This window comes from Hyperoodon ampullatus (genome assembly GCF_949752795.1).
Source record: "Hyperoodon ampullatus genome assembly, chromosome: 3".
NCBI lineage: Eukaryota > Metazoa > Chordata > Mammalia > Artiodactyla > Ziphiidae > Hyperoodon > Hyperoodon ampullatus.
The window spans coordinates 57,764,135-57,782,683 of record NC_136916.1 but is presented as its reverse complement, the minus strand read 5'-3'; the positions used below and the strand labels follow the sequence as shown (position 1 = coordinate 57,782,683).

Genomic DNA, 18,549 nt, shown 5'->3' with positions numbered 1-18,549 from the left:
TATCTGTTATCTGTCTGTTTCATCTTTATCTCCGTGGATCGAATTGAAACTAGTAGACCCTCCTTTTGCGTTGAAGTCCCTTGCAACATTTTAGGAGGCAAAAGCACTGTCCTAACTCCTCGGCTGAGGGGTCAGCAAGAAAAGCCCCGCACCCCCCTTTTAAGGGTTCTCAGGCTAGGGAGGTGGCGAGGGCGCCACGGTTCTGGGAAATGATGATGTCTTCTCGGTTTCCCGAAATCGGCAAGTGTGCCTTGCCCGCATGCAGTGAAGGGAGCGCCCTGACCCGAGCGCGTCCTCCCCAGGCTGACGGTCTGGAGTCCCCCGGGGTTTTCCCTAATGGGGGAGGGGGCTCCGGACCCCGGAGCCAGGAGAAGGGGGACCCTAGGAAAGGAACCGAATTTCGAAAGCCAGAGTGGAAAGCCCGGGCAAAGGGCTGTGCACAGCGACAAGGAGCAGCGGCCAGGGCGGCTCAGGGAGCCCCCTCGCCTGCTCGTGGGGCTTGAGGGGTGAGCTTGGAGAGGGCGACGAGGCGGGAGGCAGGCAGCGCAGAGAGTGAGGCGATGGAGTCTTTAGGTATAATAATAAAAACAACCACCACAAGAACCCAAATCGGAAGAACTAAACGAAAAAAGCTGTAGAGACAGGGCGCGGGTACTCACCGTGCGGCGGCGGCTGGAGCCGGGCGAGCGGTGAACGGAGGAGCGCGGCGGGCGGAGCGGCGGGCGGGAGTCCGGGATCCGCCGGGCTCTCCGGGTGACGGCGCGGCCCCTCCCCGCGCGCGCGCACAGCCGCGCTCCCGGGCTCCCCGCGCTCACACTCGCGGTCCCGCTGGCCCCTCCCGCGCGGCGCCGTCTCTCAACATGCGCGGGGCTCCAGGGTCCCGGGCGGGGAGACTTGTGCCCTGTGCCTTTGCTCCTGATGCCCCGGACGAGCCCGGAGTGGAGGCCGAAGCCTGGAGCGCATGGCGCGGCGGCTGGCAAGGCGCGGTGACAGCCCGAGTAGCGAGGCCAGCGCGGGGCGGGCGCGCCTGACATCTGCGAGCCGGGGCGCCACACCCACCGCCCGCTCAGTCACTCGCGCCCTCCCGGGGTCCGCTAGTCCGCGGGCCACGCGCCGCGCCCTCCGCCTCCCCACAGCCCCCGGGCCTGGGCGCCCCAGGTAAGCGGCCACACACCTGCTCCCTGCGCCCGGCACCTGCGGCCCAAGCTCATTAAGGGGACCAGGAGGGAGGTAGGGCCCGGGGCCACGAAGTTTGCCCCCAAGAACAAAGTGAGAAGGCCTCAGCGCTCCCGGCTTAGGGGCCAGGACCGAGACCAAGGCCAGGTAATGGGGCTACGGAAGATTCAGAAGGAAAGGGAGAGGGGATGGGTACTGCACTTTCGGGCCAAGGCAGTGGCCTTGGGAAGCCAGTAGTGTGGGGAGCCGGAGAAGAGATCAGGGTGTGGGGTACCAGGGGATGGCAGCTGGAAAGGGGCAGAACCAACTACCCCACGGCTTCAGACTTGGATGCGAGGTGTCAGGACAGCTCCAGCCTGGGGAGGGGCGACCTCCTGCCTCCTTCACTGAGCTGTGGACTCGGGAACTGGGTTTGGAGGTCCTAGGCCTTGACTCTCCCCCCACCAACACCAACCATCCCAGGGCTGGAGCTAAGTCATCACTGGGAGATACCTGGGGTCAACTACTAGCTGACCACTAGACTACTCCCTAGGTCTCCTGTGAAATCAGTTTCCCCGTGGTGGGGTTCTAGCCCCTGGTGCTGCAGATGCTCCCTGGCATCTTCTCTCTTCCCAGAGCTCCATTTCTCTCCACCCCTCTCTTTTCTCTGTCGGCTTCTGTCTTCACCATCCTTTCCCCCACTATCCCAGTGGGTCTCATCTTCTCGCTCTCTCTCAATCTCCGTCTTTCCTTATTTGACTTATCAGTCGCACTCCCTCCCTCTGTGCCCGCACCCGTACGCCCCCTCGCCCCCCACCCCTCCGTGGCATTAAGTGTCCTTAATGGACACGTTAATTAAACTATAATTAATCATACTGTCCGGCCCAAGTTTGAACAATTACCCTAATCAAACAGAAGTTAATAATGGCAGGCATGGCCCGGGGCGCGGCGGGCCGCCAGGGCAGGGGGCGCAGCGGCCGTGGCGGCTACCGACGCGGGCAGCAGCGACGAGAGCTGCCCGTCCTTGGAACCCGGGCGGCGCCATAAATCTTCCGCGGCCAGCGGCTCCGGGTCGCCCTCGCCCCCGCCCCCGCCCCCTCGTTTTCCCTCCCGCTCTGGGTTACAGGCCCTCTCCCCTCCGGCACTCCGGCTCCTCCAGGGTTCGTCTCGCCCTTCTCCTCCACTTCTCTGTTTCTCTCTTCTCTGCGGGGTCGCAGGGACCCTGAGACACGCCTCTGAGGGTGGGAGCGGATCGTCCAGGCCTACCCTCGGAGAGAGGGGGCGGCCAGGCCCTAGGACTCGTTTGCCACTTCCTTCTCCCTTTGGCTAACGCGTTTTCCGAGGCCACGAAACTACCCTCCTCCCCAAGCTTGAGGGCTTAGTCTCTGCTGCCCGGTCTCTTCTAGAGGGGTTCTTGCTCTTTCACCTTCCAGAGTTCCCGTCTCTCTCTCTTGGATTTCCTTGTCTTTCTTTCTTTCCTCCCAGAGCCTGCTCAGCCCCTTTTCTCTCTCTGACTCTTGCCCCTCCACTGGCGCGTCTTTCCCAGGCTCTGCCTCTGTCCCGTTCTAACTCTGCCGATCTCTACCTCCCTCCCGCCCCACTTCCCTCCAAGGAAGACAGGAACCTATTTTCCGTCCCGGTCCGAGAGCCGCCCCCAGCCTACACCTGCTCATCCCCCCTCCCTCGGCCGGCCTCCCCACCCCATAATTACAATCTCGTTCGGTAATTATTCTTAGCCTCCTAATGATTTTTTAAAAGGCATCTCAGAATTCGGCGTGGTGGTGACAACGGTCTCGGAGCCAGGACGCCCCCGGGGTGGTGGGGCTTGGGAGTGGGAAAAAGATGGGGAGGGTTCCCCTGAGCAGGGCCTGCCTACCCTGCCTCTATTGTACTGCGAGGGCCAGCAACGCCTCTGGAGCCGGCCTCTAGAGAACTCCCGGCAGCCGGGCCTCGGGGCCCCGGGGACTTCTCAGACAAAAGTTCTCTTTGCGGGTTGCAACGCCAGGGGGGTGCAGGTTCACCCCTGCGTCTCCGTTCAGAACCAAACTGCGGACAGCTCCCTGCACCCGGTCCGGCTTCGCAGACCCAGCCTGCTCTCTCACCCGGCTCTGCACTGGAGAAAGACGTAAAGGAGCTTGGAGAGAGGCTGAGGAGGCGGCACCGCTCACTTGAGGGGTAGTGATCTCCGGGGAGCGGGTCTTGGGGTCGGAGCTGGGCTCTGCTCTGGACCAGCGTCCAACTGGTTAGTATCACCACAAAGAGCATTTTACAGTTTGCAGAGAGCCCTTTCTCACAACAGCCCTGGAAATAGGTAGAGATCATTTATTCCCATTTTACAGGCAGGAAACCGAGGGTCAGGCAGTGGAAGCCAACTCACCCAGGTTCCTCGGTCAATAAGGGGTGCAGGCTGATCTCCCAGACCCCAAATGTCGTGCGTTGCACGCTGCCTGTAGGGCCTCGTTTAGTGAAGGAAGACAAGCGCTGCACAGCTCACGAGGAGCTTTTAGGATCGCCCTCAGAACACTCCGTGAGGAGGAAACAGGCCTAGCAAAGCCAGGTCACTTGCTTAGATGCAGGCAGCCAGTGCGGGGCAGCGCTGAACTTGAACTCAGGCTCAGACAGGGGAGGGTGGCACCCCTCTTGCTCAGACAGGGCTCTGAGTCGTGCGGCCCTGTCCAGAGCCTGAGGAACCCGCGGGAGTCCGTGCCCTTGGCCTTCCTGACCCCATTGGCGCTGAATCTTTTATCCACTGCCGTGTGCACCAGGGTCGGAGGGCCAGACTGTGGATCAGGAACGCGCCTGGCTTGCAACCGACCAGCCCTGGGTCCGTGCTGCCTCTGAGCCCCCGGCGTCGCATGCACGCAGCCGGGCGTCCCACGCCCATTCCGGCTCCCGCTTGGGCTGGGGCTGGGCGGCCGCTCCTCCTCCTCAAGCACATATCTTTTACCAGTTGAATTAACGGCAGTTTTCGTCAGTTAATTAGGTTTAATTTACATAATTAGTACAGTATAAAGAGGATTGGGGATAATCATGGGGTACGTAGCGCTTACTGTGTAAACACGTATTCTGAATTAAAAATCAGATGTAATTAAGGCGCGCAGGCCCTGTTTAGGCAGGGTTTTAATTGTAATGAATTTCTAATTAACACTCAATGATTGCCAAATGCAAAGGGCTGTAAAATTTTCTTGTAGTTTTGCTAATTTATTGTTTACTTAATATCTGCATATTAATCCGACGACCAGATAGACCCTAGCCCCTCCCGGCGGCCCGGCCCGAGCAAATGAAGGTGGCTGGGCGGGGCCTGCTGGCCGCAGCTGAGAGCAGAGGCGAGGTCGCGGGGGAGGCGGGGGCCACAGAACCTGCACGAAGGTGCTCAGAAGTGCCCACCTCGCTCCGTGTGCAGACGGGAAGACTGAAGCTCCAGGGAGGGCCCAGGGCTTGCCGGAGGCCATACACTCCGGGTTCCTGCCTCCCAGACCCGGCTCTTGGGGATCAGAGGCCAGGCCAGCGCTCCTGCCAATGAAGGACTTCTCCCTGGGGACATCAAAAGGAGGGAAAAAAGTCTCAGCCTAGATCCAGTTCTACTGTCCACTTGAGTAACCATGGACCTTGACTTGGCCTCAATATGTGCATCTGTAGGATGGGCACACTGGCAATTTGCAGGAGTGAAGGGTTGACTCAGAGGCCCAAGGGCACTGCAGATAAACATCTTTCTTCTGGAGCCCTGAGGGGATGGGGGCTGGAGCTTGAGGGACACTGCTTGAGTGTAGGTCGCTTAAGCTTAGAGGAGGGGCAGAGCCTGGAGGACTTGAGAATGGTTTGAAGGTGGCAGGGCCTGGCTCTGCCCAATCTGGGGCTCTCTCTGCACTTGGGGATGCAAGTTAGGCTGGGAGGGACTGAGGAGGGAGCCCAGGACAGACTTATTTGCCCCAACCAGACATAGATATCCCCAAGGCCTGAACAGAGGTATTTGTGAAAGAGGGTGGGTATCTCAGCTGGCGCCAGGACTCCTCCCCAACCCAAAATCTCTAGTTTGGGTCCCAGTTGCCTCCCCTCCCCCAGGGGTTCACCTGCTGTCAGTCCCAGCTTAGCCCTAAGTCTCTCTCTATCCAAGATCTTTAGCACAGGGGAGACTCTGTGGGCACTTAGAAATTTCCTACCAAGCCAAGGAACACACAGGAAGAAAATTCAATGGCCCTTAGAGGCTTCCGCCCCACAGAGCAGGCTACCTTCATTTCTCTCCTCAGTGCCTGCCTTTCAGAAGCCTCAGAGGACTCTCCTGGTCACTACACTGAGCCTCCTCTAAGCCTATCTGCTTGCCCGGACCCTTCACTCCTGTCTGTCTGATGCTATTTTATTTTCTTCATTGGATTGTTCACTGGTTAATATTTCCTGATTTGTTTGTGCGTGTTTTCTGTCTCTCCCACTGGAATGTTTTGTTTGCTGTTGTATTCCCAGGGCTTAGAACAAGGCCTAGCACACAGTTGGTGCTCAACATGTTAAATGAATGAGTGAACAATATTTGAATGGAAGGGCTATGACCAGACTTGCTGGCCATAGTGATTGAACGGTGCACTTGTTGTTTAGTGGCCAATCAGGTTCTTCAAGAGTTGTAGGTTCTATGCTTCCTGGTCATGTCTAGGAAGGTCTTGGGATTCTCAGCCTCCACACAGATTCAGGCAAGGCTACTCAGGCAGAGCCTCTGAAGGCTGAAGGCTGGTTCTCACAGGAGGCGGGGAATGGGCTCTGGCAGGCAGGTGGGGAGCAGCTGGCAGGCTTGCTGAGCGCTCCCTGGTAGCAAGGGCTTCCTTTCCAGGGCCTCCTCCACACAGCATGGTGGGCGGAGGGGCTGGAAAGAGAACAGACTCTGGACTCAGCAAGGCTTGGGTTCAAATCCCAGTTCTGCTCTGTTTGAGTCTCCAAACTTGCATCTGTAAAATATTTCCTGGCCTTACAGGGTCAGGGATATCCTGGGTCCCACAAGGATGTCATAAGGATTAAATAAGGTGCTGGGTGTATGGCACATAGCCAGGTCTGGGACTAGATTGAGTGCCTTGGGTGCACAATTTAAGCAGGGATTCACTCTCAGGCTCCTGAAAATTCTCCCCATAGTCCCAGCCTTGCACAAGCAGACAGCACAGAGTAGGTACTCAATATCTGTGAGTTCCCCTTCCCTGACAGCCTCAGATCAATTCTGGGCAGCTGCCTGAACATTGGTGGAGTTCAGTCTGCTTGCTGGGACAGGTTGAGCTTTATTGTGATGTAATTCACATATTTAAAGTGTACAATTCAATGGTTTTTCATGTATTCAAAGAATTGTACACCATCACCACTATCAATTTTAGAATATTTTCATCACCCCAAAGAGAAACCCATACCTATTAGATATCACCCCATCTTCCCCCCTCCCCCAGACCCTGGCAACCATTAATCTACTTTCTCTTTGCCTATTCTGGACTTCTCATATAATTGGAAATGTACAATATGTGGTCTTTTGTGTCTGGCTTCTTTCACTGAGCATGTTTTTAAGGTTCATCTATGCAGTAGCATCTATCAGTACTTCATTCCTTTTTATTGACAAATAATAGTCCATTGTATGGATATCCACATTTTGTTTTTTCATCCACTCATGAATATTTGGGTTGTGTCTACTTTTTGGCTATTTTGAATGAAGTTGCAATGAACATTAATGTACAAATTTTTGTGTGACTGTATGTTTTCATTTCTCTTGGGTACATACTAGGTGTAGAATTGTCAGGTCACATGGTAACTCTATGTTTATCTTTTTTTAAGGAATTGCCAGAACTGGTTTTCCAAAGCACTGCACCATTTTATATTCTCATCAGTAATGTACGAGGGCTCTGATTTCTCCACATCTTTGACAGCACTTTTTATTATTTTTTTTTTATTATACCATTCTACTGGGTGTGAAATGGTATCTCACTGTGGTTTTGGCTTGTATTTCTCTGCTGAGTAATGATTTTGAGCATCTTTTTCATGTGCTTATTAGCCATTTGTACATCTTTCAAGAAATGTTTATTCAGATCCTTTGCCCACTTTTTCAACTGGATTGTTGGTATTTTTATTATTAAATTGAAAGAGTTCTTTATATATTCTAGATACAAGTCCCTTATCAGATATGTAATTTGCAAATATCTTCTCCTGCCCTGTGAGTTGTCTTTTCACTTTCTAATGATGTCTTTTGTTTTTAATTTTGATGATGTCCAATTTGTCTTTTATTTTTTGCTGCTTGTGCTTTTGGTGTCAAAACTGAGAAGATTTTGCTGAACCTAAGGTCATAAGATTTACTCCTATGTTTTCTTCTAAGACCTTTATAGTTTTAACTCCTACATTTAGGTCTCTGTTCCATTTACAGTTAATTTTTTGTGTCTGATAGGAGGTAGGGATCCAAATTTATTCTTTTGCATACAGATATGCAGTTGCCAGAGCACCATTTGTTGAAAATATTATCTTCTCCCCATTAAATTGTCTTGGCACCCCACTGGCTTTTCTGGTCTGGAGAAATGACTATCTTCCTTTCTCCAGGAGAGATGGGGCCTCCCCAGAGAGGGGGGCCCAGCCAGCCTTCTCCCTCTGCAGATGTAAATGAAAGCTCACTGCTCAGGAATCAGGAACCAGTCATTCCTCTGCAAATATTGTTGAGGTGTTCCCTCTTTCCCCACTGATAATTCTCTTCTTCCTCTGCCTCCTGATGTATGTGGCATGTGCCTTTATTACGACACGGTCTGGGACGAAGTGACAGTGGAGTGTTCCATGTCTCTTAGTGGAGCGAGAGTTCTGAAAGAACATAGTCTGCATCTTACAGGGAGACAGCTGTTGCTGAGGAAACAACCTTCACACCAGACAGATCTGGGTTTAAATCTTATGGCTACTACTTCCTGGCTGTGTGGCTTTGGGTGAATTGCTTCACCTCTCTGAACCTCAGCTTCCTCAATCATGAAATGGGCATGCTGGCATCACAGGAATGTTGTCAGAACTAAATGAGATGAGGGGCCCCAGCCTAGAGCCTGGCACACAGTGGGAGCTCCAGTTTTCTTAGCTGGTATCAATGGAAATAGGAAAGTGACCCTCCTCCCAATACCACTGCTCCACCCCAGCCCTAATCCTGTCCCTCTCTATCCCTTTACCCTGCTTTATTATTTTACTTTTATTTTTTTTAGTTGTACCTCCCCACACACCAGAGACTACAAGGAAATGAATGAATCACACCTAAAGACTAATACTTATAATAATAATAGCTATTACTTTTCTGTTATCTACTGTTAGACGTTTGTCATAAATGCATTTCTAATCTTCACAATAACCCTGCAAAGTAGATATTATTATCCCCATTTTGCAGTTGAGGAAACTGAGGCTCCAGAGTGCAGGGACTAGTTTGCCTTGATCCCTACTGTGTCCCCAGCTCCTGGAACACAGGAGGTGCTGAGGAAGGATCTGATGAATAAACAGTGTCTTCAGAGTCTCTACTGGGCCCTGGGGGGAGTCCCTAGTCCTTGGTACTGGGATGACTGAGGCCCTGTAAGGGTCAGCCTCCAGGGCTCAAGGAGGCTGAGTTCTGAGCCCTGTTGGGGAGGGAAATGGGGAGGGGAGTGGAACTGGAGGAGGGAAACTGACTCCTGGAGAATGGGAGTTGGTGGTACTGGGTGCATGGTGCTGGGAGAGGTGGGGGGAGGGAGGGAGAGAGGAGAGCCGGCAAAGGCTGGTGAGTGGGGAGGGCAGCTGAGGGTGGGGGCCTGGAATATGGGCTGTGTAAACTGTAAAGGGCTGTATGCACGGAACAGTGTATTCCAAAGGCATTTGGGACAGCCTGGGCTGGAAAATGAAGAGGAGACATTTAGTTTCCTATTGCTGCCATAACTACCACAGTGTTTTTGTGTGTGTGTGTGGTACGCGGGCCTCTCACTGTTGTGGCCTCTCCCGTTGCAGAGCACAGGCTCCGGACGCGCAGACTCAGAGGCCATGGCTCACGGGCCCAGCCGCTCCGCGGCATGTGGGATCCTCCCGGACCGGGGCACGAACCCGTGTCCCCTGCATCAGCAGGCAGACTCTCAACCACTGCACCACCAGGGAAGCCCACCACAGTGTTTTAAAACAACACAATTGTATTGATATTATAATTCTGGAGGTCCGAAGTTAGAAATGGGTTTCACTGGGCTAAAATCAAGGCATTAGTGGGGCTGCATTCCTTCTGGAGGCTCTAGGGAGAATCCATTTCCTTACCTTTTCCAACTTCTAGAGGCCACCTGCATTCCTTGGCTCCTGGGTCCTTCTTCAAAGCCAGCAGTGTAGCAACTTCAAATCTCTCTGCCTGTGCTTCCCTCTTCATTTTTGCTGCACCTCACAGCAGGTAGAACTTCCCCCATCAGGGATCGATCGAACCCATGCCCCCTGCAGTGGAAGCGTGGAGTCTCAACTACTGGACCACCAGGGGAGCCCCATCCTTCTTCCACTTTAAAGGACCCTTATAGGGCTTCCCTGGTGGCACAGTGGTTGAGAGTCCGCCTGCCGATGCAGGGGACACGGGTTCGTGCCCTGGTCCGGGAAGATCCCACATGCCACGGAGCGGCTGGGCCCGTGAGCCATGGCCGCTGAGCCTGCGCGTCCGGAGCCTGTGCTCCGCAACGGGAGAGGCCACAACAGTGAGAAGCCCACGTACTGCAAAAATAAAATAAAATAAATAAAGGACCCTTATAATTACACTGGGCTGACCTGGATAATCCAGGAAAATCTTTTTTTTTAACTTAATTATTTTTGTTATTAATTAATTTTTGGCTGTGTTCGGTCTCCGTTGCTGTGTGCGGGCTTTCTCTAGTTGCGGTGAGCGGGGGCTACTCTTCGTTGCGGTGCAAGGGCTTCTCATTGTAGTGGCTTCTCGTTGTGGAGCACAGGCTCTAGGCACGCGGGTTCAGTAGTTGTGGCATGTGGGCTCTAGAGCGCAGGCTCAGTAGTTGTGACACAAGGGCTAAGTTGCTCCGCGGCATGTGGGATCTTCCCGGACCAGGGCTCAGACCCGTGTGCCCTGCATTGGCAGGTGGATCTTAACCACCGTACCACCAGGTAAGTCCCAGGATAATCTTTAAAGTCAGGTGAATAAGAATCTTAATTCCCCTTTGCCCTGTAATCTATGTATATATTCATAGATTCTGGGTGTCAGGATGTGAACATCTTTAGGGGGCTGTCATATTCTGCCTCCTACAGTTGTCTCTCAAAAAAGAGGCCCTGGGAAGCTGGAGTGTATGTGGGAACTTGACGACTACAGCATATGGATGAGAGCATGTGTGCATCCAGGTGGGGGCACTTCTGTCCACACCCTCAGCCTCCTGAGCTACTGCCTGGAATCCAGAGCTTTGCCCTGACTGGGTATGGCCAGGGCTGAGCCTGGAGGTATTGCCCTGAGCTGCACAAACCTCCTGGGGAAGCCAAGGCAGGCCTGGGTGTGGGCTGAGGAACACACTGGTGGGGAGCATTGTGGTCACCCACAGGCACTGCCATGAGAGGCCAGAATGCCCATGCCAGGCCCTCATGCCAGATGTGCAGTGGCCCTCACTGGCGGTGATGTGTCTTATTATCCTCATCATTTGTCCTTCTCCAGACCTGAAGGGCAGGGGGCAGATGAAAAAGTGGGGAGTCACAGGGATTGAGGAGTGGCTGTGTGGATCTGTGTATATGTGGGGCAGGGGTGCCTGCAGGATGGGGGAGGAAACCAGCCCTTTGGAAGTGTTTTGTGCATGTCATGGTCAGCATGGAGGATGATTCAATAATGACACCAACAACCCATTAGGTGGACACTCTTGTTACCCCATTTTACCAATAAGGAAACAGGCCTTTCCAGAGAGGTTAGGCATCCTGCCCAGGGTCACACAGCGAGTCAGTGGAGGAGCCAGGACTTGGGCCCAGGTCTGTGTGACTCCAAGCCCATGCCTTTCATCGCTACATTCTGCTGCCTCCCACACAGGATTGTCAAAAAGGGGTCCAGGAGGCCGTGGAGGGCGGGGGGAGGAGGAGAAGGGTTCCACTTGGGTGTCAGAAGAACTCACATTGAATGCTGCCTCGCCTACTGCCTTGCTGACCAAGAGGTTTGAAATACCTTTAAAACAAATTATTTTTATTATAAAAATAATATGTTTGTTGCATTATATTAGGAAAATGCAGAACAAGAGAGAGGAGATTGAAGAGCACCCACACTCCACAGCTGTGCAGTGTTAACTAGGGTCTTGTTCCTAGATGGGGGGATGGTGGAGGCCGGGTCACTAAGTTCTCTGAAGCCCTACCAGCCCCGCCAGCCTCCCCTCCATTTATTTAATCATTATTTCTTAAGCATCTCCTGAATGCCAGGCAGTGCCCCAGCTCCTGCCTTCTTGGGGCTCTCACTGGAACAAGGCAGACAGACGGTGCAAGAAAAGCAATGAGGACAAGACAGTGAGGTCGCGCAGTGACGGGGATCCAGGGTGGGTGGGTGTCAGAAAGGGCCTTCCCAGAGCATTTCAGCTGAGCCTTGGAAGATGAGTAGGAGTTGGGCAGGAGAAAAACGGTGGCGGGGAAAGGTGTCCGGGGCTGAGGGAACAGCCTGTGCAATGGCTCACAGGCAGAAAGGGCTCAGCTCGTTCAAGGAGGAGAGCATCACCCCCTGTGATGGGAACACGGAGTGGGAGACGGGTGGGGCAACCATGCCCCTGCCTTTGCAGGGGTGCTGGGAGGAACAACAAAGGCAAGTGTGAAGGCAGTGTGCTGTGCCCAGCTGACACTGCAAGACAGCACTATTTCTCCTCTTTCTCAGAACTAAAGTGATCTGGACACTGGAACTCCGGGGACCCTCCATGCTCTTTTCTCATCCTGCCACCCTCACTGCTTTTCTCAGTGTGCACCCCATTGCTCTCCCTACTACCCACCTCCCCAAATGGGGGAAAGATAAAAGGCAAATTTGGGGAAGAACCAGCAACACAGCCTGACTGGATGCTTTTAACTAAGTCTGAGGGCAGGAGAGACTATTTATCCCTTGCAAGTTAATGCAAACTGTTAGGGAGATAAATAAATGACAGAGCTGCCGATGGACTGTTGGGCTCAAAGGAGGGAAATTTGTCTCACTTTAGAAGAAGGGCCTGGAGGGCTCAGCCCCATCGACTTGTTCATTGTGTTGTTATCTGCCACAGAGGTGGTGACACCACAGCAATTAAGACAAAGTTTAGTCTATAAGTTCGTCCCTGCAATCTCGTGGCTTCAAAACAAGACAAATGATACCGCCAAGGGAGGAAACAGTCTTTTTCAGACTCTGTCCAAAGTTACGGCGAATATTTGTAGTTGTTTAGCAGAAAATTTGTCATTACGAGGCCTGGGCTCTGCTGGCTCCCCCTGCCCCACTTTATAATCCATCTTGGATTATAAAGTGTGCCAGCCCAGGCTGTGTCTGGGACTCCACCTGGCTGCCTCCTGCAGGGTCCCACCCATTGCCAGCCGCACCCACCTGCCTGTCTCTCAGGTTACCGGCATCTCGGGTGGATCAGGACACGGTTTCTGCCAACCGGAAAGGAGTCATGACAAAGCCAGGAAGTGCCATCAAAACCCAGCTCTGGGCTTCCCTGGTGGCGCAGTGGTTGAGAGTCCGCCTGCCAATGCAGGGGACACGGGTTCGTGCCCCAGTCTGGGAGGATCCCATATGCCGCGGAGCGGCTGGGCCGGTGAGCCATGGCCCCTGGGCCTGCGCATCCGGAGCCTGTGCTCCGCAACGGGAGAGGCCACAACAGTGAGAGGCCCGCGGACCGCAAAAAAAAAAACAACAACCCAGCTCTGCCACCGAGGGCTGGTGACCTCCTCCCATCTCCCTTCTGCTCCCCCTCCCCTGCACTAGCAGCCAGCGCCCACAGGGACCAGGCTTGGGGGCTGTGTCCTGGGCCATTTCCTGCTTCCACCTGCCTAGGCTCCCCTCCCTTGATCCTGGCCTCAGCCTCCCACCTGTGGTTGGATTGAGCCATTTCTGGCTGCTTGAAGGGAAAGCACCCCAGCCCCTCAATGAGGGGTTGGGACTTGGACCCAGTACAGCCTTGGGAGCCCACCTGGCCTCAAGTGTGGAGTCAGGACCCCACTGGCTGCCTGGGCTGCTGTGGGCTGTTGGCGCTGGCTCCCTTCTTGCCCTCCTGCTTCTGTTGTTTCATGCTCTTCTGCAGCCTTGCCTGGCACTGCCTCTCTCCCCACCCTCCCTGTACTCTGTGAACACAGCCTCCCATCCTAATAGGGCCCAGACTTAACTACAGGACGAAGCTCCAGTGGGGAATTTGGGCAGCAGCCAGCGGGGATGGAAGACATCTTTGAGGCAGCATCATGACCCTCTCTGGGTTCCCCCAGCCCACATGGAGGCAGCTGTCCATCCCCGTCTAACCAACCTGTGCGACAGAGGGGGTCTGCGGAGCTGCCTGCCTGCATGCCTGGCACCATCCCAGGGCCTCACTTTGAGGTTATATTCTGGCCTTCAGCACTGAGTGTGCAGAGATCTGGAAGCATATGCCTTCCCCCCAAAGATTCACGTCTGTTCAGCTCAAGTGCAAGGCCCCAGGTTCTTGGCCTGCAGGCAGGGCACCCATGGCTTCCTCAGCCGGGTTACGGCACCCAGCCCATCTTACCTGACAACCCCCAAATGGGCTGGGCTCAGCTCTGGGTCACATTGCTTTGGGCCACAAGGCCTTTGTCTGACCACATGTGGGGAACAAGGGTCCCACCCTGTCCCCATTGCCTTCTTGGAGCATCTCCAAAGCCCTGGGGTCCTGTAAGCCATACTTCCCAGATGGGAAAACCAAGGGCAGGACAAGGAAGGTCCAGCGGGCTGAGTGCTGAGGGGACTCCTTGCCTCCAGGCTCAGGTGACACCCACCTCCCAGTGTGAACTGCGGGCTCCACGAGAACTGACCTGTCCCAGAAACACCCCCCTCCAGGCTTGAGGGTCTGAGGCCTGAGGCTGCATCCCATGGCGGTCTGGTCTCCTGGATGTCCTGGTTAGAAGGCAAATGGGTGTCTCTGAGGGTTGGAGTGAGAAACCAGAACAGGATAGTGACAAGCCCTGGGGAGGGGCCTGCGGGCCTGACCCTTCCAGTCCTCCAGCCCTCCCACACTCAGAGCACCTGCCATGTGCCGCCCTGGCCAGGTCCTGGGGTGATGAGTCAGACCCTCAGGGGGCTCACATCTGTACCAGAGAAGCTTCGAAGAGGTGGTGCTGTTTGAGAGGGGCCTCAAGGGAGGAGTGGAGGTTGGCTGCACGGGCGGAGTGACGGTGGGTGAAGTATCACTCTGGGCAGAGGGGAGAGCTCATTCCTGTCCCTCTGTGTTCCAGGTCTCAGTCCTCCATGACCCCTCAGGGCAAGGGCGGCTTGGCCTTGGGGCTGTCAAGGGTGACTGGGGGGATGACTGAGCCTAAATAGGCCAAAGAGGGCCCTGCCTGTTAGCCAGAGGGCTCTATGCAGGAGAAGCCCTCAGGTGTCACCCAGCTCCCCATCTTCCCAAGACTGAACCCAAGGGAAACTTAGACCTTGAGGGCCACCCCAAAGCTGGGGCTCCAGACGTGAAGTCCACGAGTGAGTGGGTTCCAGGGCTCCACGAACCCTAAGTTGTGGACAAAACTGTGTGTGCGAGCGTGTGGGTGCACGTTATTCTGGCGTGAGGGTCTGTCACTTCTGTGGGACACCTGTGGAGGTCCATGGCGCCAAAAGGTGAGAACCCCTGTTCTGGAACATCAGGGCTGGGAGGAACTCCAGAACTCAGTGGGATCAACTCCTGCATTTACCAAAGAGGAAACTGAGGCTCAGATGGAGACATGCTTTGTCCAAGGTCATCCTGGAAGCTGGTCTCCAGGTCCAGGGCCTTGATGAGCCCTCCAGAGCAGTGTTTCTCAGTGCCAGTGGAGGACGCTCTGCCTTTGTGTCCTGGGGGTGGCCACAGAGCAGGCCCCTGGGCCCCACTCCGAAGGTACGGATATAGTATCTTTGCACACCAGAGTTCCTGAGGACAGGGTATGTGTGTGCGCGCTCACGTGTTACATATGTAGTGCTTGTGGAACTGACTTCTGGAGCCAGGGTTAAGAGAACGGCTCTGAGTTCCAAACGGTACTTTGCTACTTACTTGCTGGGTGTCCTTGGGCAAGTCTCTTAGCCTCTCTGTGCTCTGGTTTCTCCATCTGTAAAACGGGCAGATTAATAATACCTCCTACCTCAAGTGATTTCTGCAGAGATTAAACAGGTAGATAAAGTAAGCCCTCAGCACAGTGCTTGCATGGGATGCCTGATCATTTTCCCTCCCTCCCCCGGTTCGGGATTTGGGGATAGCAGGCTGGCTGGGTGAATCTTCTCAAATCAAGAATGAACTTCACGTCTGGGTGGTGGCTGGTTCATGTTCTGGGCTGGGGAGGCCCCTCTGGGGAGCGTCTCCTCCTCAAAAAGTCCACAACACATGCTCCGTGAAGCTCTCCCTGCCCTGAGCACTGACCTGGGGAGCAGCAGCCTCGCTGGCCCGGGCCTCATCTAATCCTGTGACCTCCCAGCCCCAGGGATGTGGCAGGTGCTCTGCCCAGGCCCAGGGGCAGCTGGAGGCCTGTACCACCTTGAAGAGTGTTACCAAGAACATGACAACTCTGCCCCAGGAAACAAAAGGATGCCTCACATAGGCTGAGCCCTTCATGGGCAAAGGGCTGAGCAGTGCTGGGAATCACAGTGCAGCCAGTTTCCACTCAGGCCACATTTACTGGGCACCTACGAGGCCAGGACCTGTTCTTGGCACTGGAGGGGTGGATGCCACATGAAGAAAACTGACCAGAATCTCTGCCCTTGTGCAGTGTACATTCTAATGGGGAGGCGGGGAAGGGAGGAGATGGAAGATAGAATAAATGAGTACAATTAGTGGTTTGTAACAAATGCAATGGAGGACAGTGGTGCAGGCAAGGGGAACACGAGTCCCAGGGGGCAGGTGTGGGCGGGTTGTGATTTTAAATAGAGCGGTCAGGTCAGGACTCACTGAGATGCCATATGAACGAAGTCCTGAATGGGACAGAAGTGAGTCATGTGGATATTTGGAGAAAGAGCGTCCTGCACCCGGTATGAAGGCCTATGTTAGATGGCATAACACTAGCTGCCAGTAACATAAACGCAAAATAGTTTAGTTCAAGCTCATTTAACAGTCCAGTGCAGGGGTTCCTGGGGGCAGCATGTTCTTCCAACTGGTGATTCAAGGATTCAGGCTCCTTCCTTTCGGACTTCAGCCTCCCGCACCTCCCAATATAGTCATTTTTCCATTTAGCAGGAGGATGGAGAAACATGTAACACAGAAGGCACATCTGCATTTTAAGCTTCTTGGCCAGGAAGCAACCTACCATCTGCTTCAATTGATGAGAACCAGCCACAAGGCCGTTAAATGCAAGGGGGATTGGGAGAGCTGGTCTGGGGCCGGGTAGCAGCTTCCCCACAGCCCTACACTATGGAGGGAGCATGAACCTTTGGGGGTCAGCTAGGTGTCTCTGCTGTGGCCCTGAGTGGGGGAGTGTCCCTGGATGTTCAAGGGTCAGTAAGGTGGTCAGGTGGCTGGAGTAGAGTGAGAGTTGGGGGTGATGGGAGTTGAGGTCAGAGATAATGGGGGCAGACTGTATAGGGTCACACAGGCCATTGCTGGGTCTTTGTCTTGTTTTCTGAGTGAGCTGGAGCCCCTGGAGGTTCCAAGCGGGGAGGGCCAGGATCTGCCTTGTTCTACCTGGCTCCCTCTAGTGGCTGTGTGGAGAATAGACTGCAGGGGCAGGTGCCTGGTAGGAGTCTGTTGCAGTGGTCCAGCGGTGGTGCCTTGGATGAGGATGGGAAGTGGTGGAATCAATGCAGTTTGAAGGCAAAGACAGCAGGACTTCCAGGTAGGCTATATGTGCGGTGTGAAAGAGAAAGAAAGGAGGCAAGGCCAAGTCCCAGTATGTTGGAGTGGGCACCAGGAGGATGGAGACGGGAAAGTGGTAGAGGAGGTTCTGGATGCGTGCGTGGTGTAGGAGTTTGCTTTTGGATGTGTCAGGATGCCACTTAGACCTCCAAGTGCAACCCGAGCCTCTCTGAGCCTCGGTTCCTCACCTGTAAAACGGGGGTAACACACTTACCTGGCGGTGATGGAGAGGATTACCTAACAGGATGGCTGTGAATGGCCCGAGGTGAGTGAGGTTCCCTGGGCGTGACGTCAAGGGCAGTGAGGGCCAGCTTGCTGTAGAGAGGAGCTGGTGGCGGGGTGTGGGGTGGGAGGGAAGGAGGGCCTCTCAGAACCACCCCAGGCTTCTTCCCAGCTCTTGGTCTCCTTCCTCACCCACGGCCCCAGATCAGATCACTGTGTTGGAGCTGGAGCTGCTGCTGGGACTGCCTGACCCGTGAGCGTGGGGACAAACTCCAGCCCAGCAAGGGGCACATGACGTGGGTCCTGAGATCTTAGCTCTAGTGCTGGCTTGGCCACTCTTCGCTGTGGGACTTGGTTCAGGGACCTCCACGCCTCAATTTTTCACCTGTCAAATGGGCCGGGCTGTGGGCCTTGTCACAGAACTGCAGGAAGCGCTCCTGGGGGGCTGGCACTGCCACACATATCCCTGTGCCGCTCCCAGCCCTGGGTGGGCAACAGACCCTCTGCACAGCACAACCCTCCTGGCGGTGGGCAGTCACAAAGCAGTAATATTTTTATTCCCATCAGCGATACTGACGGGGCCTGACCCTTTACAAAGGAGAATGTCAGGAAAAAGGAAGGGAAGCAAGGGCGTAGGGGCCTCTCTTCTCGATGCCCCGACCCCTCTACCCTCCCTGCCAGTCAGGCCTCCAGACCCGGGGGGGGGGGGTGGCGAGGGCTTGCCCTGCAGGGGTTGGCCACCCTTGAGGGCTCCCTAGGCAAGGTCATCTGCCAGCAGAGTCGAAGGTGAGTCCAGCAAAGCTCTTCTGGTGCGGACAGCAAACGAAGGGCACAACAGGCACGTTTTCCCCTTGGTGACCAGTCCTGGGCTTTCAGCATCACACTGCAGCCTCAGGGGGGGCCCTGCTGGCTCCGCCTCTCCTCCAGTGCCCTGCACACCCACATGGACACCACGGTGGCATTTCCATCATTGAACTGAACGATGAATGGGTGGCCCTGCGGGGAAGAGGAGGAAGCTGTGACAGGCATTCCCCAGACTCTGCACGTCATCACTTTCCAAGCCCTGTTCTCAGTCTTCCCCAACAGCCCTGTGAGGTGAGGGCAGCTTCAACCCCATTTCACAGCCTAGATGACTGAGGCCCAAGGTGGAGCAATGACATGCCTGTCTAGAGCACTCGCTGCAAACCTCACATTCTGCCTGGTGTTTGGCTACCTTCTCCTGAAACTCCAACCAGCCTGAAAGATCCCCAAGGGTGTGAAC

At 54.8% G+C, this 18,549-nt stretch overlaps 1 protein-coding gene across 3 annotated transcripts in view; it reads right to left on the bottom strand.

Moving 5' to 3' along the window:
• Positions 1-17,824: 17,824 nt before the first annotated feature.
• The window catches only part of MAP2K5 (mitogen-activated protein kinase kinase 5), a 260,205-nt gene continuing 259,480 nt past the window's right edge, over positions 17,825-18,549 (bottom strand). For all 3 annotated transcript variants that reach the window (XM_079699882.1, XM_079699883.1, XM_079699884.1), the window contains one exon: positions 17,825-18,284. In XM_079699882.1, coding sequence (XP_079556008.1) covers positions 18,180-18,284 — 105 coding nt within the window. In that variant the 3' untranslated portion in view covers positions 17,825-18,179. The remainder of the gene's footprint in view (positions 18,285-18,549) is intronic.